Source organism: Melitaea cinxia, chromosome 14, assembly GCF_905220565.1.
Source record: "Melitaea cinxia chromosome 14, ilMelCinx1.1, whole genome shotgun sequence".
Taxonomy (NCBI): Eukaryota; Metazoa; Arthropoda; class Insecta; order Lepidoptera; family Nymphalidae; genus Melitaea; species Melitaea cinxia.
The window spans coordinates 14715388-14732460 of record NC_059407.1 but is presented as its reverse complement, the minus strand read 5'-3'; the positions used below and the strand labels follow the sequence as shown (position 1 = coordinate 14732460).

At 48.7% G+C, this 17073-nt stretch overlaps 1 protein-coding gene across 1 annotated transcript in view; it reads left to right on the top strand.

Annotated features, from left to right (window-relative positions):
• Positions 1–17073, top strand: part of LOC123659433 (putative 1-phosphatidylinositol 3-phosphate 5-kinase) — a 37356-nt gene that overhangs the window by 7713 nt on the left and 12570 nt on the right. The window contains exons 7-20 of the mRNA XM_045594648.1: positions 1151–1252; positions 1945–2001; positions 2357–2518; positions 3396–3516; positions 3868–3976; positions 7210–7462; positions 11182–11532; positions 11626–11833; positions 12512–12662; positions 12918–13035; positions 13794–13974; positions 14243–14374; positions 14663–14753; positions 15989–16188. Coding sequence (XP_045450604.1) covers positions 1151–1252; positions 1945–2001; positions 2357–2518; positions 3396–3516; positions 3868–3976; positions 7210–7462; positions 11182–11532; positions 11626–11833; positions 12512–12662; positions 12918–13035; positions 13794–13974; positions 14243–14374; positions 14663–14753; positions 15989–16188 — 2236 coding nt within the window. The remainder of the gene's footprint in view (positions 1–1150; positions 1253–1944; positions 2002–2356; positions 2519–3395; positions 3517–3867; positions 3977–7209; positions 7463–11181; positions 11533–11625; positions 11834–12511; positions 12663–12917; positions 13036–13793; positions 13975–14242; positions 14375–14662; positions 14754–15988; positions 16189–17073) is intronic.

Here is a 17073-nt window from a genome sequence, read left to right as displayed (position 1 = left end):
TTCCCGTGGGTGTCGTAAGAGGCGACTAAGGGATAACACAGTTCCACAACCACCTTGGAACTTATAAAGCCGACCTGTGACGGGATAACCATCCAACTGCTGGCTTTGAAATACACAGGCCGAAGATGGGCAGCAGCGTCTTCGGTGCGACAAAGCCAGTACTGCGGTCACCAACCCGCCTGCCCAGCGTGGTGACTATGGGCAAAACACATGAGTTCACGTTATTTTTGGCGTAAACTTGTGGAGGCCTATGTCCAGCAGTGGACTGTATAGGCTGTAATGATGATTCAGCCATTCAATAAATAGTTAAGTTACCTGTTTTGATTTTTGTTTTAGTTTTTTTTTTTTTGTAATGCATACTATGTCCGCATCTAGTAGACTCAATTGTACATACATACTTTACACTTTGTACTTTATATATCTATATTAAACGATTGTAGTCGGTTTTGTGGACTAATAAAAATTGTTAGGGACATTTTAAAACTTAGAAACTAATGTTAGTCCCATACAAATTATATTGTGCTCTTTAAAATCAGTTATGCTTAAGGTGAAGCTACCGTCACCTTGGAGTGTAGATACTTGTGTGAAAAATCGTTTAGACTCGGCAGATAATCTTTAAAAAAAATAGTGTGTGATTTTAAGATTGCACGGCAGAAATGAAAACTTTATTGGCAACCGCAATCGCAATCAAGCAATAACGCAATAAGTTCCAAGTTCACCCGATAGAGCCTTTCACCTCAGAGCGTGACAGATCAGCCTAACTTAGTATCTCTACGAAAAAAAAGTGTGTGCGGCAAAAACAGTTTTTACTTCATTATTATTTAAGCGACTACCCTACGGTTTTCTGTATATTAAAATTCTTCGATATTATCATCATTTAATCAAAACATCACGCATTGCGATTTGTAACAAGTAAGAATATGGTATCTCAACGATTGGGTTACTCCTGTTTTGCAAACATTGCAAACATTTTTATAACAAGTCAAAATAAAATCCGTAATCTAAAATATTTAATTCTCAAGGTAATTTTGATTTAAGCATTTAAAAAGATATATTACATTATTAAAATTCTGTAAAAATACCTTCTGAGAATTGTTACGTGATTCATGAAAAATGTAAATGAATATAGGTATACCTACTTAAATTACAGCCGAAGATTGCAACAGCAGAATAGTTGAAAGCGTCTCTTCATATTGTCTTGATTTAAACCTTGGTGATAGCTCTGCTAGGCTGATCAAAGCTACCAAAACGGGTAAGTAACAAACGCATTACATTAGAAATTCCTTACGCTTACCCCTTTTCATCCCTCCTCCTAATTGAATGTAATCCTATCAGGGTCAGGGTCTGTAATAGCCACGGTCTTATATACAGGCTATGCAACTAAGTCTAATTTCAATGGTGAGAGATTAGTACGATAATGTCATAACGTTTCGTTCGCATCAACGCCGCTGTATGTCACTGCTATCGTGGTGCGGTGCGCACTGCGCACGCCGGTTGAGTGACGTTTCATTGTAATTGGTTATATTTTAAAACATAAATGCGTTACGTGTGATAGAAAAAGGGACAAAATGTTAGTCTGTCTTCGTCATGCCTCTGGTGGCCGTAAATCGAAAAAAAAAAATCGCAACAATCAAGCCGACGTACCCCCACTTTTGTAGTTGCGCGACCTGTACATAAGACCGTGGTAAAGCTACATACAAACTGTGCATATGTATTATTGAATTTGATCATAGTTGATTATATTTTATTTTCCATTTCTTTTCGAGGATAAAATGTAAAACTAAACTGCGTCATATTCCTTAGTCTCAATACCCCCACTATATAGTGGGTCTAATGATACGTTTTGTAACACGAAAAATTTCACCCGTTGTATGCGAGTATACTTTATGAATGCCTTCTTATTTAAAGTACGGATGAAAGTGATTCGTTGTATTTTATTTTCAGAACAAAAATCAACGCCATCTAGCGACGATGAACACCCTATATTGGATCAAAACGAGAGTAAGTAACAATTGTACTGTCTATTTAGTAAAAAAGTTGTAAGTAAAATCACTCTGATGACAAGGTGGGGACGATAAACTATGAGTTTTATTTTTTCTATCAATCTGTGCACTAAGTCTAATTAGTCACGATAGTGGGAACTTACGAACTAAACTACCTCATCTTGTCTTCTAAAGAGTGGAGCGATTCCACGCTCCCGTGCAGTTTTAATATATGTTAAAATCAAGAGTGAATAGGCATCTTCTAGGCAAGCGCGCACCACCTTAGGCTGCATCTTCACTTGACTTCAGGTGAGATCGCAGTCAAGCGCTAGTCTATATATAAAAAAAAAAAATATGTATCGCTCCGCGAACAGCAACCGGCGGCGGTGCGCCGGCGAGCCGCGCCATCGTGGAGTCGGGCGAGGAGCACCTCAAGCTGCTCATGCGGCAGTGGCTCGCGCGCGACGGGCTGCCGGCCGCCTGGCTGCCCGCGCTCTACCCGCTGTGCGTGCAGGCCGCCGACCTCGCCGCGCCGGGTGAGTGACCGCCGCGCTCTACCCGATGTGCGTGCAGGCCGCCGACCTCGCCGCGCCGGGTGAGTGACCGCCGCGCTCTACCCGATGTGCGTGCAGGCCGCCGACCTCGCCGCGCCGGGTGAGTGACCGCCGCGCTCTACCCGATGTGCGTGCAGGCCGCCGACCTCGCCGCGCCGGGTGAGTGACCGCCGCGCTCGACCCGCTGTGCGTGCAGGCCGCCGACCTCGCTGCGCCGGGTGAGTGACCGCCGCGCTCCACCCGCTGTGCGTGCAGGCCGCCGACCTCGCCGCGCCGGGTGAGTGACCGCCGCGCTCTACCCGATGTGCGTGCAGGCCGCCGACCTCGCCGCGCCGGGTGAGTGACCCCGCCCGCCGCTGTCACGTCTGGTGTGGGTCATGGCATGATAGAGCTTAGCGGTGTGACGTGTACAAATTTTAAATTTAGAATAACGAAAACGACTCTATCTCTTTCCACACAAATACAAATAAGGTTAACGGTTTTATACATTAAGGTACTACTTTTTTCAACAAACTTGACGTACTTCTAGCTTATATCAAGATAACTTGAAACATGACTTCATGAACAGAGTGCCTAGTGCGAGTTTTATTCACAGAAACATGACAGAAACGCGTTTATACGCAGATTATTTTGCATGGGAATTTCAACAATGCAGCTTAGACGATAAAGAATAGTATACGATACAATCGATACAGAGTCATCTAGCGGCAAACGTGAGAACTAGGTTGAAATCTCGAATTTCCCATACAAAATGAAGTTAAAATTTACGCCCGTTATTGGGAGATGGATTAAACAAAACTCGCACTAGGCACTCAGAACCACCTGTAATCATGTTGTAACCTGTTACAATTTCTTTCAGACCTATTTGACAGCGACATCGATGTGCGCAACTACGTGCAGGTGAAGAAGGTCCCGGGCGGCTGTATGACAGACAGCTGCGTCATACCAGGCGTCGTCATGACCAAAAATGTCGCGCACAGGTTTAATTATTTTGTAATATCCATTTTACTATACCTACTATAGTACCTACTCTATATTTACTAATCTATGAAATGTCCCTTTTAGTACAAACACCCCATTCATTTTTAACTTTTAATTATTAAGGGGTTCTAGTAGAAATTGATGACTATTAACGATTGATATGTAGCAAATCTCATTTCCTCCCAATGGTATAAAAGATTATGTTTGTCTATTTTGTATTTTGTATTATATTAAGTAATCACTTTTCTAGTATTAAATAAAATAAAAATTTGTTTGCTATTCCACATAATAATTTTATTACTTTTTTCTGTATTTTTTTTAGTTATATAAAGATTAAATTTGTATTACAGGGGCATGCCAAAGCAGATTTCAAACCCGTCGGTCCTGCTTCTAGATTGTTCCATAGCGTATCAAAGGGTAGAAGGAAAACTAACCTCTTTGGAACCACTTTTAATGCAGGTTTACTAAAATGTAGAACTTAATATACTAAATGTTTTACTAATAAAATGACAACTCCTATTTGCTAAAATTATAATACAAATATTGCCTATTCACAAAACATGGTACTTCATCATCATTTCAGAGTATCGCAGTCCACTGCTGGAATTAGGCATAACACATGAGTTCACGCCATTTTTGGCGTTTTGCCCATAGTCACCACGCTGGGCAGGGTTGGTGACCGCAGGGCTGGCTTTGTCGCACCGAAAGACGCTGCTGCCTGTCTTCGGGCTGTGTATTTCAAAGCCAGCAATTGGATGGTTATTCCGCCATAGGCCCACCATTGGTCGGCCTGATAAGTTCCATGGTGGTAGTGGAAGTGTGTTATCCCTTAGTCGCCTCTTACGACACCCACGAGAAGAGAGGGGGTGGCTATACTCTTCATTGCCGTAACCACATACCTAAACATGGTACTTACATAATAAATAATTTAGCATCTGTAGAAAAAATTCACCCGTAGAAGCAATTGCTAATATCTTAAAAGGTTTTTAAAACATAACCAAATTAGTGTCTGGCAACAAATACTGCCGACGGAGGGTGTTTGACAGTATAAATTTCATATTATGTAGGACATTTCCTATAATGTGCGTAAAAATCAGCCATCAGCAAATAAGTAAAGTTAGTGCAGTTTTTACGTACATTTAGCAGTTAATATCTGAGAATTGGCCTAGCCTGGTAGCGGTTCTAGACATAGTAGAGAAAATTCAAACTTGATTTCGATTCATTATTATTATTATTTAATTCTGATTTTCATACATTCACTACTACTTGTTATTGCTTTACGTCAACTGACAAAAGTGGCTAGCATAAATCCTACAAGTATATTAAACCTACAATGCTATTGATTTTTTTTATTTTTTTTCACAAATTGAATGATACAATATAAGAAAAAAGTTTATATGTGTAACAAATTGAAAGGTGTACAATGTTCATTCTTATTACAGTGAACATGCAATTTTGACATGTTTAGCTTAAACTAATCACAGAATATTACAAACTATTCAACCAATCTATGATTAATATTCTTGGCCGTGGCCAAGGAGCCATTGAAAATATCAAAGTTTGGATATAAATCATTATAGGATGACAGAATTTTATATAAAACCTAATGATGTCCAATATTAGTACGAAAATGCGGTAATTGAAAGCTATACATATTTGACAGACGACTACCAAAACATGGGATCAGAAAATAAATTTCATTTAAAAAGTTTGGGCAGATCATTAAACCATGTATAATTTTGTATAAAGTTAAAATATTCACTATTTTCCGACGGGTACTTAAGGGTTTGAGATTATAATACTTTAGTCTAGATTCATAAGTTTCTAAATTTTTGCATTTATTGTTAATGTAAGTTAAATGATAAAGGAATCTTTTTTGGGTCCGCTCAATTCATATTATTAAGGTCATTAAAAAAGTTTACGACCAAACATAGCTCTGGCAAGGTTAGCCATTGTTGTAACCACAAAGCGAACTTTGTGTGGTATTGCAGGAATTGTACATCAAGTACTTCAACCTTACAAAAGATTACAGCTAAATAATACTGCTTTCAAGCAGTGTTGTGTCCCAGTGGTGAGTAAGGTGACGAGAGCTCATGGAGATAGTCGGGGGTAGGTAGGAAACACTGTTACGTTGCTTCTGATGCTACAGGCGTTTGTAGGCTAAGGTGTCTCAGGTGTCTGCTCATTATCAGGAACATGCGCTTGTTTGTCGATTAAGTGGTATTAAAAAAAAATGTGGAGTGATCCTAGTAGCAGTAGCTGGTACTAATTATGACAATTTAAAATAATATTGTATTTTTTTGCTACCAACGATACCTTTCCATCGTAGTGCTGTTATGATTATTGCTTTATTAAAAGAAAACTTACGATTGAAAATAATTCCGGTGAGGTCACTGCTGTCACTATAAAGCAAACGTTGCGTAGTGGTGCTGCAGGAGCAGATGGCGCAGATGCGCGGTGTCTGTTTAAAAAAAAATTTGAGTCTTTATAAACAAAAATAGCTGCGATAAGATTACTTATATTCCGTTTTTTTGGAAGAGTCTTATAAGGAAGGTAAACAAACCCCTGTCAATCGTAATTCACGTTTTTTCCTCATTTATCACTCACTTTCACAACACATTAGCTTACGGACATTTGTAAAACTCCATTTACTATTTATTTCACTAAAAACAAATAAAATTTATCATTTTAATCACATAAAAACTACTAAAATACGAATTCCGAGAGTACAGATAACTAATATTTTTGAATATGACGTGAATATGACATTTTAATATCTTTTTTGAAAAGGCAAATAGGGATGTGGTCATAATATTTTTAGAAGTGAATGAGTATAAATGAATGAACAGCATGAGTGATAAAATAGGCCATGTTCTTTACCTATATTTTAAATTTTCACGAATTATAATTTGTTAAATAATGTTATCGTAAAGCTATTTGTTATTAATTTGTTTTTTTTTTGTTATTAATTGTTTTTTGTCATTAATTGTTTTTGTTATTAATTGTTTTTTTTGTTTTTTTGTTTTTTTTTAAAGTTGAGCCCAAAAAAAAAATGCTTACAAAATATTGCAAATGTCAATATTTTATGGTAATGTGTTAATTGTAAAGGTTTTATTTTATATTATGAATATTTCTGAATATCAATTTCACCCTGAACATTTTTAACGCTATCCCATATAATATTAAAGTATACCGCATAGCAATATAAAAGTTTACTGTAGTTCACATGAAATTTTTTTGAGACTTTTGGATGAGACTTAGGATTACCCAATGAGAGCTTCGTGAAGAACAATGTTATTCATCTATACATATAATTAAATGGTAGGAAAGTCAAAACTGTACATTGAATATTTTTTTAAAAGAATACTTGGGGTGTGATCTAATTTTGAAAAAAAATCTTACTCAACATCTTGAGGTGGCTCACTCGTTTTTGAAATTAGTGATGAGCCAAAATGTTTGGTTGCAATAAAAAAAAAATTGCCTTGTATTTTTTTAAAACATCTAAGAAATATCAATTATGATCATTTCCAACTCAAATTTTACTTTAGTGCCCTATAGAAGAATGTTACTTTTTGGAACTTTTTAAAAATTAAAACAATAATCACCATTTTTTTTATAACTTACAAATTAATACTACTCCAAGGCTAAGGAAAAAAAAGTTTGATTCCATCGTAACAAGTACAATCGGCCAGGAGGCGGAGTACCTGTCGCGGTGCGCGGCGCGCATCACGGCGCTGCGGCCGCACGTGGTGCTGGTGCGCGGCGGCGCGGCGCGCGCCGTGCAGGACGCGCTGCGGGCCGCGCGCGTGGCGCTGGCGCTGGCCGTGCGCGAGCGCGCGCTGGCGCGGGCGGCGCGGTGCACGCGCGCCGAGCGCCTGGCCTCCGTCGACGCGCGCATCGGCACGCCGCGCCTGGGCACCTGCCGCAGCTTCTACGTCAAGAACTGTGAGTGCGCTCGGACTGTACTCACTGCCACACTTGGCGCTGGCGCTGGCGCTGGCCGTGCGCGAGCGCGCGCTGGCGCGGGCGGCGCGGTGCACGCGCGCCGAGCGCCTGGCCTCCGTCGACGCGCGCATCGGCACGCCGCGCCTGGGCACCTGCCGCAGCTTCTACGTCAAGAACTGTGAGTGCGCTCGGACTGTACTCACTGCCACACTTGGCGCTGGCGCTGGCGCTGGCCGTGCGCGAGCGCGCGCTGGCGCGGGCGGCGCGGTGCACGCGCGCCGAGCGCCTGGCCTCCGTCGACGCGCGCATCGGCACGCCGCGCCTGGGCACCTGCCGCAGCTTCTACGTCAAGAACTGTGAGTGCGCTCGGACTGTACTCACTGCCACACTTGGCGCTGGCGCTGGCGCTGGCCGTGCGCGAGCGCGCGCTGGCGCGGGCGGCGCGGTGCACGCGCGCCGAGCGCCTGGCCTCCGTCGACGCGCGCATCGGCACGCCGCGCCTGGGCACCTGCCGCAGCTTCTACGTCAAGAACTGTGAGTGCGCTCGGACTGTACTCACTGCCACACTTGGCGCTGGCGCTGGCGCTGGCCGTGCGCGAGCGCGCGCTGGCGCGGGCGGCGCGGTGCACGCGCGCCGAGCGCCTGGCCTCCGTCGACGCGCGCATCGGCACGCCGCGCCTGGGCACCTGCCGCAGCTTCTACGTCAAGAACTGTGAGTGCGCTCGGACTGTACTCACTGCCACACTTGGCGCTGGCGCTGGCGCTGGCCGTGCGCGAGCGCGCGCTGGCGCGGGCGGCGCGGTGCACGCGCGCCGAGCGCCTGGCCTCCGTCGACGCGCGCATCGGCACGCCGCGCCTGGGCACCTGCCGCAGCTTCTACGTCAAGAACTGTGAGTGCGCTCGGACTGTACTCACTGCCACACTTGGCGCTGGCGCTGGCGCTGGCCGTGCGCGAGCGCGCGCTGGCGCGGGCGGCGCGGTGCACGCGCGCCGAGCGCCTGGCCTCCGTCGACGCGCGCATCGGCACGCCGCGCCTGGGCACCTGCCGCAGCTTCTACGTCAAGAACTGTGAGTGCGCTCGGACTGTACTCACTGCCACACTTGGCGCTGGCGCTGGCGCTGGCCGTGCGCGAGCGCGCGCTGGCGCGGGCGGCGCGGTGCACGCGCGCCGAGCGCCTGGCCTCCGTCGACGCGCGCATCGGCACGCCGCGCCTGGGCACCTGCCGCAGCTTCTACGTCAAGAACTGTGAGTGCGCTCGGACTGTACTCACTGCCACACTTGGCGCTGGCGCTGGCGCTGGCCGTGCGCGAGCGCGCGCTGGCGCGGGCGGCGCGGTGCACGCGCGCCGAGCGCCTGGCCTCCGTCGACGCGCGCATCGGCACGCCGCGCCTGGGCACCTGCCGCAGCTTCTACGTCAAGAACTGTGAGTGCGCTCGGACTGTACTCACTGCCACACTTGGCGCTGGCGCTGGCGCTGGCCGTGCGCGAGCGCGCGCTGGCGCGGGCGGCGCGGTGCACGCGCGCCGAGCGCCTGGCCTCCGTCGACGCGCGCATCGGCACGCCGCGCCTGGGCACCTGCCGCAGCTTCTACGTCAAGAACTGTGAGTGCGCTCGGACTGTACTCACTGCCACACTTGGCGCTGGCGCTGGCGCTGGCCGTGCGCGAGCGCGCGCTGGCGCGGGCGGCGCGGTGCACGCGCGCCGAGCGCCTGGCCTCCGTCGACGCGCGCATCGGCACGCCGCGCCTGGGCACCTGCCGCAGCTTCTACGTCAAGAACTGTGAGTGCGCTCGGACTGTACTCACTGCCACACTTGGCGCTGGCGCTGGCGCTGGCCGTGCGCGAGCGCGCGCTGGCGCGGGCGGCGCGGTGCACGCGCGCCGAGCGCCTGGCCTCCGTCGACGCGCGCATCGGCACGCCGCGCCTGGGCACCTGCCGCAGCTTCTACGTCAAGAACTGTGAGTGCGCTCGGACTGTACTCACTGCCACACTTGGCGCTGGCGCTGGCGCTGGCCGTGCGCGAGCGCGCGCTGGCGCGGGCGGCGCGGTGCACGCGCGCCGAGCGCCTGGCCTCCGTCGACGCGCGCATCGGCACGCCGCGCCTGGGCACCTGCCGCAGCTTCTACGTCAAGAACTGTGAGTGCGCTCGGACTGTACTCACTGCCACACTTGGCGCTGGCGCTGGCGCTGGCCGTGCGCGAGCGCGCGCTGGCGCGGGCGGCGCGGTGCACGCGCGCCGAGCGCCTGGCCTCCGTCGACGCGCGCATCGGCACGCCGCGCCTGGGCACCTGCCGCAGCTTCTACGTCAAGAACTGTGAGTGCGCTCGGACTGTACTCACTGCCACACTTGGCGCTGGCGCTGGCGCTGGCCGTGCGCGAGCGCGCGCTGGCGCGGGCGGCGCGGTGCACGCGCGCCGAGCGCCTGGCCTCCGTCGACGCGCGCATCGGCACGCCGCGCCTGGGCACCTGCCGCAGCTTCTACGTCAAGAACTGTGAGTGCGCTCGGACTGTACTCACTGCCACACTTGGCGCTGGCGCTGGCGCTGGCCGTGCGCGAGCGCGCGCTGGCGCGGGCGGCGCGGTGCACGCGCGCCGAGCGCCTGGCCTCCGTCGACGCGCGCATCGGCACGCCGCGCCTGGGCACCTGCCGCAGCTTCTACGTCAAGAACTGTGAGTGCGCTCGGACTGTACTCACTGCCACACTTGGCGCTGGCGCTGGCGCTGGCCGTGCGCGAGCGCGCGCTGGCGCGGGCGGCGCGGTGCACGCGCGCCGAGCGCCTGGCCTCCGTCGACGCGCGCATCGGCACGCCGCGCCTGGGCACCTGCCGCAGCTTCTACGTCAAGAACTGTGAGTGCGCTCGGACTGTACTCACTGCCACACTTGGCGCTGGCGCTGGCGCTGGCCGTGCGCGAGCGCGCGCTGGCGCGGGCGGCGCGGTGCACGCGCGCCGAGCGCCTGGCCTCCGTCGACGCGCGCATCGGCACGCCGCGCCTGGGCACCTGCCGCAGCTTCTACGTCAAGAACTGTGAGTGCGCTCGGACTGTACTCACTGCCACACTTGGCGCTGGCGCTGGCGCTGGCCGTGCGCGAGCGCGCGCTGGCGCGGGCGGCGCGGTGCACGCGCGCCGAGCGCCTGGCCTCCGTCGACGCGCGCATCGGCACGCCGCGCCTGGGCACCTGCCGCAGCTTCTACGTCAAGAACTGTGAGTGCGCTCGGACTGTACTCACTGCCACACTTGGCGCTGGCGCTGGCGCTGGCCGTGCGCGAGCGCGCGCTGGCGCGGGCGGCGCGGTGCACGCGCGCCGAGCGCCTGGCCTCCGTCGACGCGCGCATCGGCACGCCGCGCCTGGGCACCTGCCGCAGCTTCTACGTCAAGAACTGTGAGTGCGCTCGGACTGTACTCACTGCCACACTTGGCGCTGGCGCTGGCGCTGGCCGTGCGCGAGCGCGCGCTGGCGCGGGCGGCGCGGTGCACGCGCGCCGAGCGCCTGGCCTCCGTCGACGCGCGCATCGGCACGCCGCGCCTGGGCACCTGCCGCAGCTTCTACGTCAAGAACTGTGAGTGCGCTCGGACTGCACTCACTGCTATACTTGACGCTGGTCTCTTGTTACAGTTTCAGCGGCCGTAAATGAGTGTAGTGTAAAAATACCATATCGGATTCACATTCACTAAACCAAAATAACAATGAATATTATATATTTAAAATTTATTTTCAGTTACGAGTAAAACTCTGATGGTTCTCGAAGGCTGTGCTGAACCCCAACTAGGATGTTGCATCCTACTCCGAGGTGGATCATTACAAGAATTGATACGCCTCAAGAGAATCGTCAAATTTATGCTCTTAGCCTGTTACAATTGGAAACTAGAAAAGGCGTTTTTGGGTGATATAGAAGCTGTGTTACCCGAACCGGGTACTTTTGTAGACGATGACGACGAACCAAAAAACAAAGTAGATGAAGCTTTAAAAAAAGACGCGCATACTAAAGAAGAAAACGCCGGTAATAAGTCTAGTAACGATAGTTCTGAAAATGATGACATCTTCGGTAATACTCAACCTGAATCTCTAAGTGATGCTAAAGCCACTGAAAATACGATTGAATCTTTTAATAATGAATTTATTGAATCTCGTGATAACGCGGATGCTGTGACTGATGATAAAGAAGATAATGCAGATGTTGATAAATCAGAAATAGACGATCCTCTGCAGAAAACGAAGTTCGCTCGTAAGACCGATAGCGATAAGAACTTAAGTTGCGGTGTCCCGATAAAAGATTTTAGTGATCCTTTGCAGTCCAGGATGTCAATCGATGACGATGTTTTCCTGCCCAAGGAAGAAGCTAAATTGAAAGCAGATACACACAGCGAAAGGTGAGAGAATTTTTGTTTGTTTGTCTTTATTGGATAAGCCGCGAGTTCGATTTATCACTACAATATTCTATCAATAATAAAAAATTTCGACGGCTACAATGTAAACGTATTTTTGTAAATGTATTTTTATTTTTTTTTTTTTTGATAATTTTTGTTAATCTCGAAAGTCCCGAGATTATTTGGACTGAAAAGCTACCGGGAACCTTGAATTCCAGGGATTTGGGATCCCGGAATCGAATTCTTTAGATGTATAGTTTCTGGTGTTCAGGTGAAAAATGTCGTTGAATAAGGGGTCGTCCATTAATCGACCGATGGTTGGTTGGTGGACTTTTCAACCCCTTACCCTATATGGTAAGATTTTGGAGTAGTTTCATACCAAAAATCACATGTATTTTTTGAAATAAGCACACTACGGATTGACGGATATATTCCCTACTATAACTAATGATGATGATAATGACCAGGTGTATATAAAAACAATAGGGATAGGCAGCTTAATGTGCTCTCCGGGGTACGGTGGGGAACCAACAAGTACAGAAATCTAAATCGGAAACAAATATATGTACAAATACAAATATCCGCAACCGTCGGTGTTTAGGCGCCTACACACACCACTACACCGAAGCGGTTGCTCACTTCGTGACTGGCCGACCTTAACGCGAGGCTGTGTGTGGGTAGGTGGTGCACGGACGACGTGGTGCTGAGCATGTCGCCCAACATCGTGATCCCGGCGCCCGCCCTGCGCCTGCTGCCCCCCCGCGCCCCGCCCACGCCGCACAGCGCGCGCGCGCCCGCGCACCCGCCGCGCGCGCCCAGCCCCGACACACGGGTACTGCTCCAATACTGCACCCCCCACTGCCCCCGCGCAACCGCCGCGCGCGCCCATCCCCGACACAAGGGTTCTGCTCCAATGCTGCACCCCTCCTGCGGCAGCCCATGCTCATTTATAAAAATGATATAAATATCTTAGGGCCCATCTACAACTACGTCAAATTGACACTTGATTCAAATGAATAAAACCATGTTTTTTTTTCTTTCTTTTATATTTATATATATATATAATGAATATTTTTAATGTGTATAGGAAAACCATCCGTTCATTGATCGTCCTATAACATTGCCAGCCGACGACCCCACTATGAGAGCATCGCTCGCACACTTCCGCGCCACTGGCTGTCGGCTGATGGCAGATAAGCATAAACGTACGTACCACACCCCCACGCTACCTTTTTTTTACGTGGGGAAAATCCTTAATGAATATCCTCCAGCGCGGGGGCGCCAGAGGGTTATGTCAGACTCCTACTGACTAAAAACTACCACGTGTGAGCAGTCGTCCGCCTGGGTGGGGCGAGATGGGGTCGCGCTAGCATTCGCCATCTTTCCCCCACGCTACCTAGCTTAAGTATAGCCATTAGCAAAATACCTTGTAAATAAAAAAATTGCCAAACTGTTTCTTCCTTACATCGGAAATAAATAATGATCTGTAGCGTTGTATATGTAGATGGTACACCTCACCTTTGTGTGAAATGTGATAAACGCAAGAAAGATAACGTTTGCTGAATGAAAGTGCGTGAACTAGGATAAGACTACGAATGAGTCGTATAAGTCTCATAATCGTCAATAAAGTCTCTTTCCCAAACCTGTTTTGTAGGATTAGTATAAAAAAACGTGTGTTTCCCTCGCCACTGACAAAAATCCTTAGCAGTTCTTGTTACTTTAGATAGTATTAGGCCCACCTGATGGTAATAGGTTACTGTAGCTTATATATGCCTGCAACACCAGAAGCACCGCAAGAGCATTTCATCGCAGACCCTACCTCGACCCTCCCAAAGAGCAGAATTACAACACTTCTAGAGAGCAATATAATTTCGCTTCTGTAAGATAGAGGTGCTTCTCAGTCGGACTATTCCAGATAAATAAGATATTTCCTACATCCTTAAAGAGTATGAACGATTTCCAGCGGAATGTCCCCGGTACAACCCGTCGGTGGTGAAGCGGATAGAACCGGAAGAGTCCAGCAAGCAAACTGAACCAGAGCCCCTGGATCCTCTGTCTCCAGAGAACCACCAGCGGCTCAGCCTGTTGCTGTATAGCTATAGTAGCAAGTCGCCTAACGTCCCCGATTTCTGCGTCAATCCTTGGTCAGTGCCAATATTTATTTGCTGTTATATCACAGTTTCTAGTTTGAAATTTTTGGCCCTTTGGAGCATTATTTTTACTGCCCGATTAAAAAGTAAAACTATTTACGTCCTGACTGTTAGTAAGTACGAATTAGTGTACTATTAGGATAGCTTATCTTACTCGTATACTTGAACTTAAGAAGGTTAGAAATTTGCTTATAGAGGAAATTCAGGATTGTATACAGTTTTTCGAAAGAAATAAAAGCTATTTGATAGTTTGCTTGTACAGGATCGTAACGATGGAAATGTACGGTCGAAACGACATATCGCTTGGCGCGTTCCTGGAGAAGTACTGCTTCAACAGTGACCACAAGTGCCCCTCGGCCACTTGCCACATCCCCATGAACCAGCACGTCAGGAAGTTAGTTGATTTTTATTATTTTATATTATCTTCAATTTGAATTATAGATGTAAGTACAATTATGTGATTTTTATAAGTACATGCCATCAATTGTAATCGTTTCACAATTCAATACATAAGAATAATATGCAGAAATTGGGCTTGAAACCATTATTATGTAACATATCCGTGATATTCTGCTGCTAATACTGTCATGTTGGAACTAACTCACTAGTTCTTCTCATTGAAGGCTATTACAACACAGTAAACTGTCGAATATTGTGGTAATAAATTATTCAAATAATACAGATTCGTTCATGAAGATGTCTGTATCACTATAACGTGCAACACCATCGGACACAGCAACGTGGACAAAGCCAAGGAGGAACAGAGTAAACAGGTCAGTTGTGTAATGAATGAGTGAATTTTTGTTGTTTATGGTTATTATTACTTTTTGGTGTGATAAAAAGAAGTATGATTAACAACGAATATAACAAATCACCATTAGATGATTGATAAGGATTTAATATTTTTTTTTTTCTTTATCTAGTTGTACATTTTATAACCCATATTTAAAGCGACTAATATATTTCTTTTTCGTGAAAGTGATCTGCTTGCATTTGCTTATACAGTTTCATTTTGTTGTTAAATACAGTAAGTTAAAATTTTAATAAGATCCGCTTGAAATTTGAAGTGATCATTAGAACTGTCTATAAGCATAAGTAAGGTACTTCTTTAAGTCGACTGCATGTAAGATATTACAGAACTCAAAACAGTCTTTTATATCGTTAATAAATAATATGAACACTAAAGGACCCATCTTCGAGCCCTGAGGAACACCAGGAATTGATTTTGTTATAATCAATCAGAAATGAGATTGTTATAGAAATAAACTCTGCCTCTCAACCATTGAGAACAACCTCTTGAATCCTATTGGTAATAAAGTAAGACTTAAGCCAGCGCCATAAGTTACCAGGTATACCACTGAATGCCAGTTTTATCGAAAAGCATTTTATGATCAACTTTGTCAAAGGCCTTCCGAAAATCTGTGTAAACAGTGTGTCTGTGTTAGTTGAACAACGAGTAACGTAGCCATGCCTTATTATGTTTCTCGCCTCGCATTCACTAGCTTACTCCCCAAGTCAAGCGTACGTAAAGAAGTTTAACTTCAAAAATTTATTGGGATTTTTAACTATTGTGCTTTGACACATAGGAACAATACAATGTTTGTAGGCATTTATTAACTTCTGCCGTCGGGTAATAAACAAAATACGAATCGAACGGCGTAAGCAGCTACACAACAATACATTCGTATATATTCGGCGAATGCGTGCTGCGTCGTTTGGATCCGCGTGTAGCAAAATTATTCTTGCGAGCGCAACTTTAGAAGTCCCATAACTTTCTCATTTCTTGAAATATTTTATCGATTCTTTCACGTGTTTGTTTTATTTTACTTATTCTTTTTTTCTTTAGCCTTAAAAAATGGAAACTTCTACATTTAATTTGGTAACTTATTATATATATGTATTATATTAAATATTTGCTGGATCATTATCACTAAACACACGAGGGTCAGTTTGACAAAATTAGTCAGAACTATCCGTTTGAAGTCAGGAAATTCGGCGTTTGTCGCAGGTGATGTTCTGGTCGCGCTGCGATGCGTGTGGCAGCGTGTCGCGTGGAGCACGACTGTCGCGCGCCGCGCTGTCGCTGTCGCTGGCGCAGTACGTGCGCACGCGCCTGTCCGCGCCGCGGTACGCGCGCCGCCAGTGCGCGCACGCGCTGCACCGGCACGCGCACGCCTTCGTGTCGCGCCTCACCACCGCCTGCTTCCGGTACTGGTACTGCCCACTGCTCACTGTCTACTGCCCACTGTCTCCTGGCGCAGTACGTGCGCACGCGCCTGTCCGCGCCGCGGTACGCGCGCCGCCAGTGCGCGCACGCGCTGCACCGGCACGCGCACGCCTTCGTGTCGCGCCTCACCACCGCCTGCTTCCGGTACTGGTACTGCCCACTGCTCACTGTCTACTGCCCACTGTCTCCTGGCGCAGTACGTGCGCACGCGCCTGTCCGCGCCGCGGTACGCGCGCCGCCAGTGCGCGCACGCGCTGCACCGGCACGCGCACGCCTTCGTGTCGCGCCTCACCACCGCCTGCTTCCGGTACTGGTACTGCCCACTGCTCACTGTCTACTGCCCACTGTCTCCTGGCGCAGTACGTGCGCACGCGCCTGTCCGCGCCGCGGTACGCGCGCCGCCAGTGCGCGCACGCGCTGCACCGGCACGCGCACGCCTTCGTGTCGCGCCTCACCACCGCCTGCTTCCGGTACTGGTACTGCCCACTGCTCACTGTCTACTGCCCACTGTCTCCTGGCGCAGTACGTGCGCACGCGCCTGTCCGCGCCGCGGTACGCGCGCCGCCAGTGCGCGCACGCGCTGCACCGGCACGCGCACGCCTTCGTGTCGCGCCTCACCACCGCCTGCTTCCGGTACTGGTACTGCCCACTGCTCACTGTCTACTGCCCACTGTCTCCTGGCGCAGTACGTGCGCACGCGCCTGTCCGCGCCGCGGTACGCGCGCCGCCAGTGCGCGCACGCGCTGCACCGGCACGCGCACGCCTTCGTGTCGCGCCTCACCACCGCCTGCTTCCGGTACTGGTACTGCCCACTGCTCACTGTCTACTGCCCACTGTCTCCTGGCGCAGTACGTGCGCACGCGCCT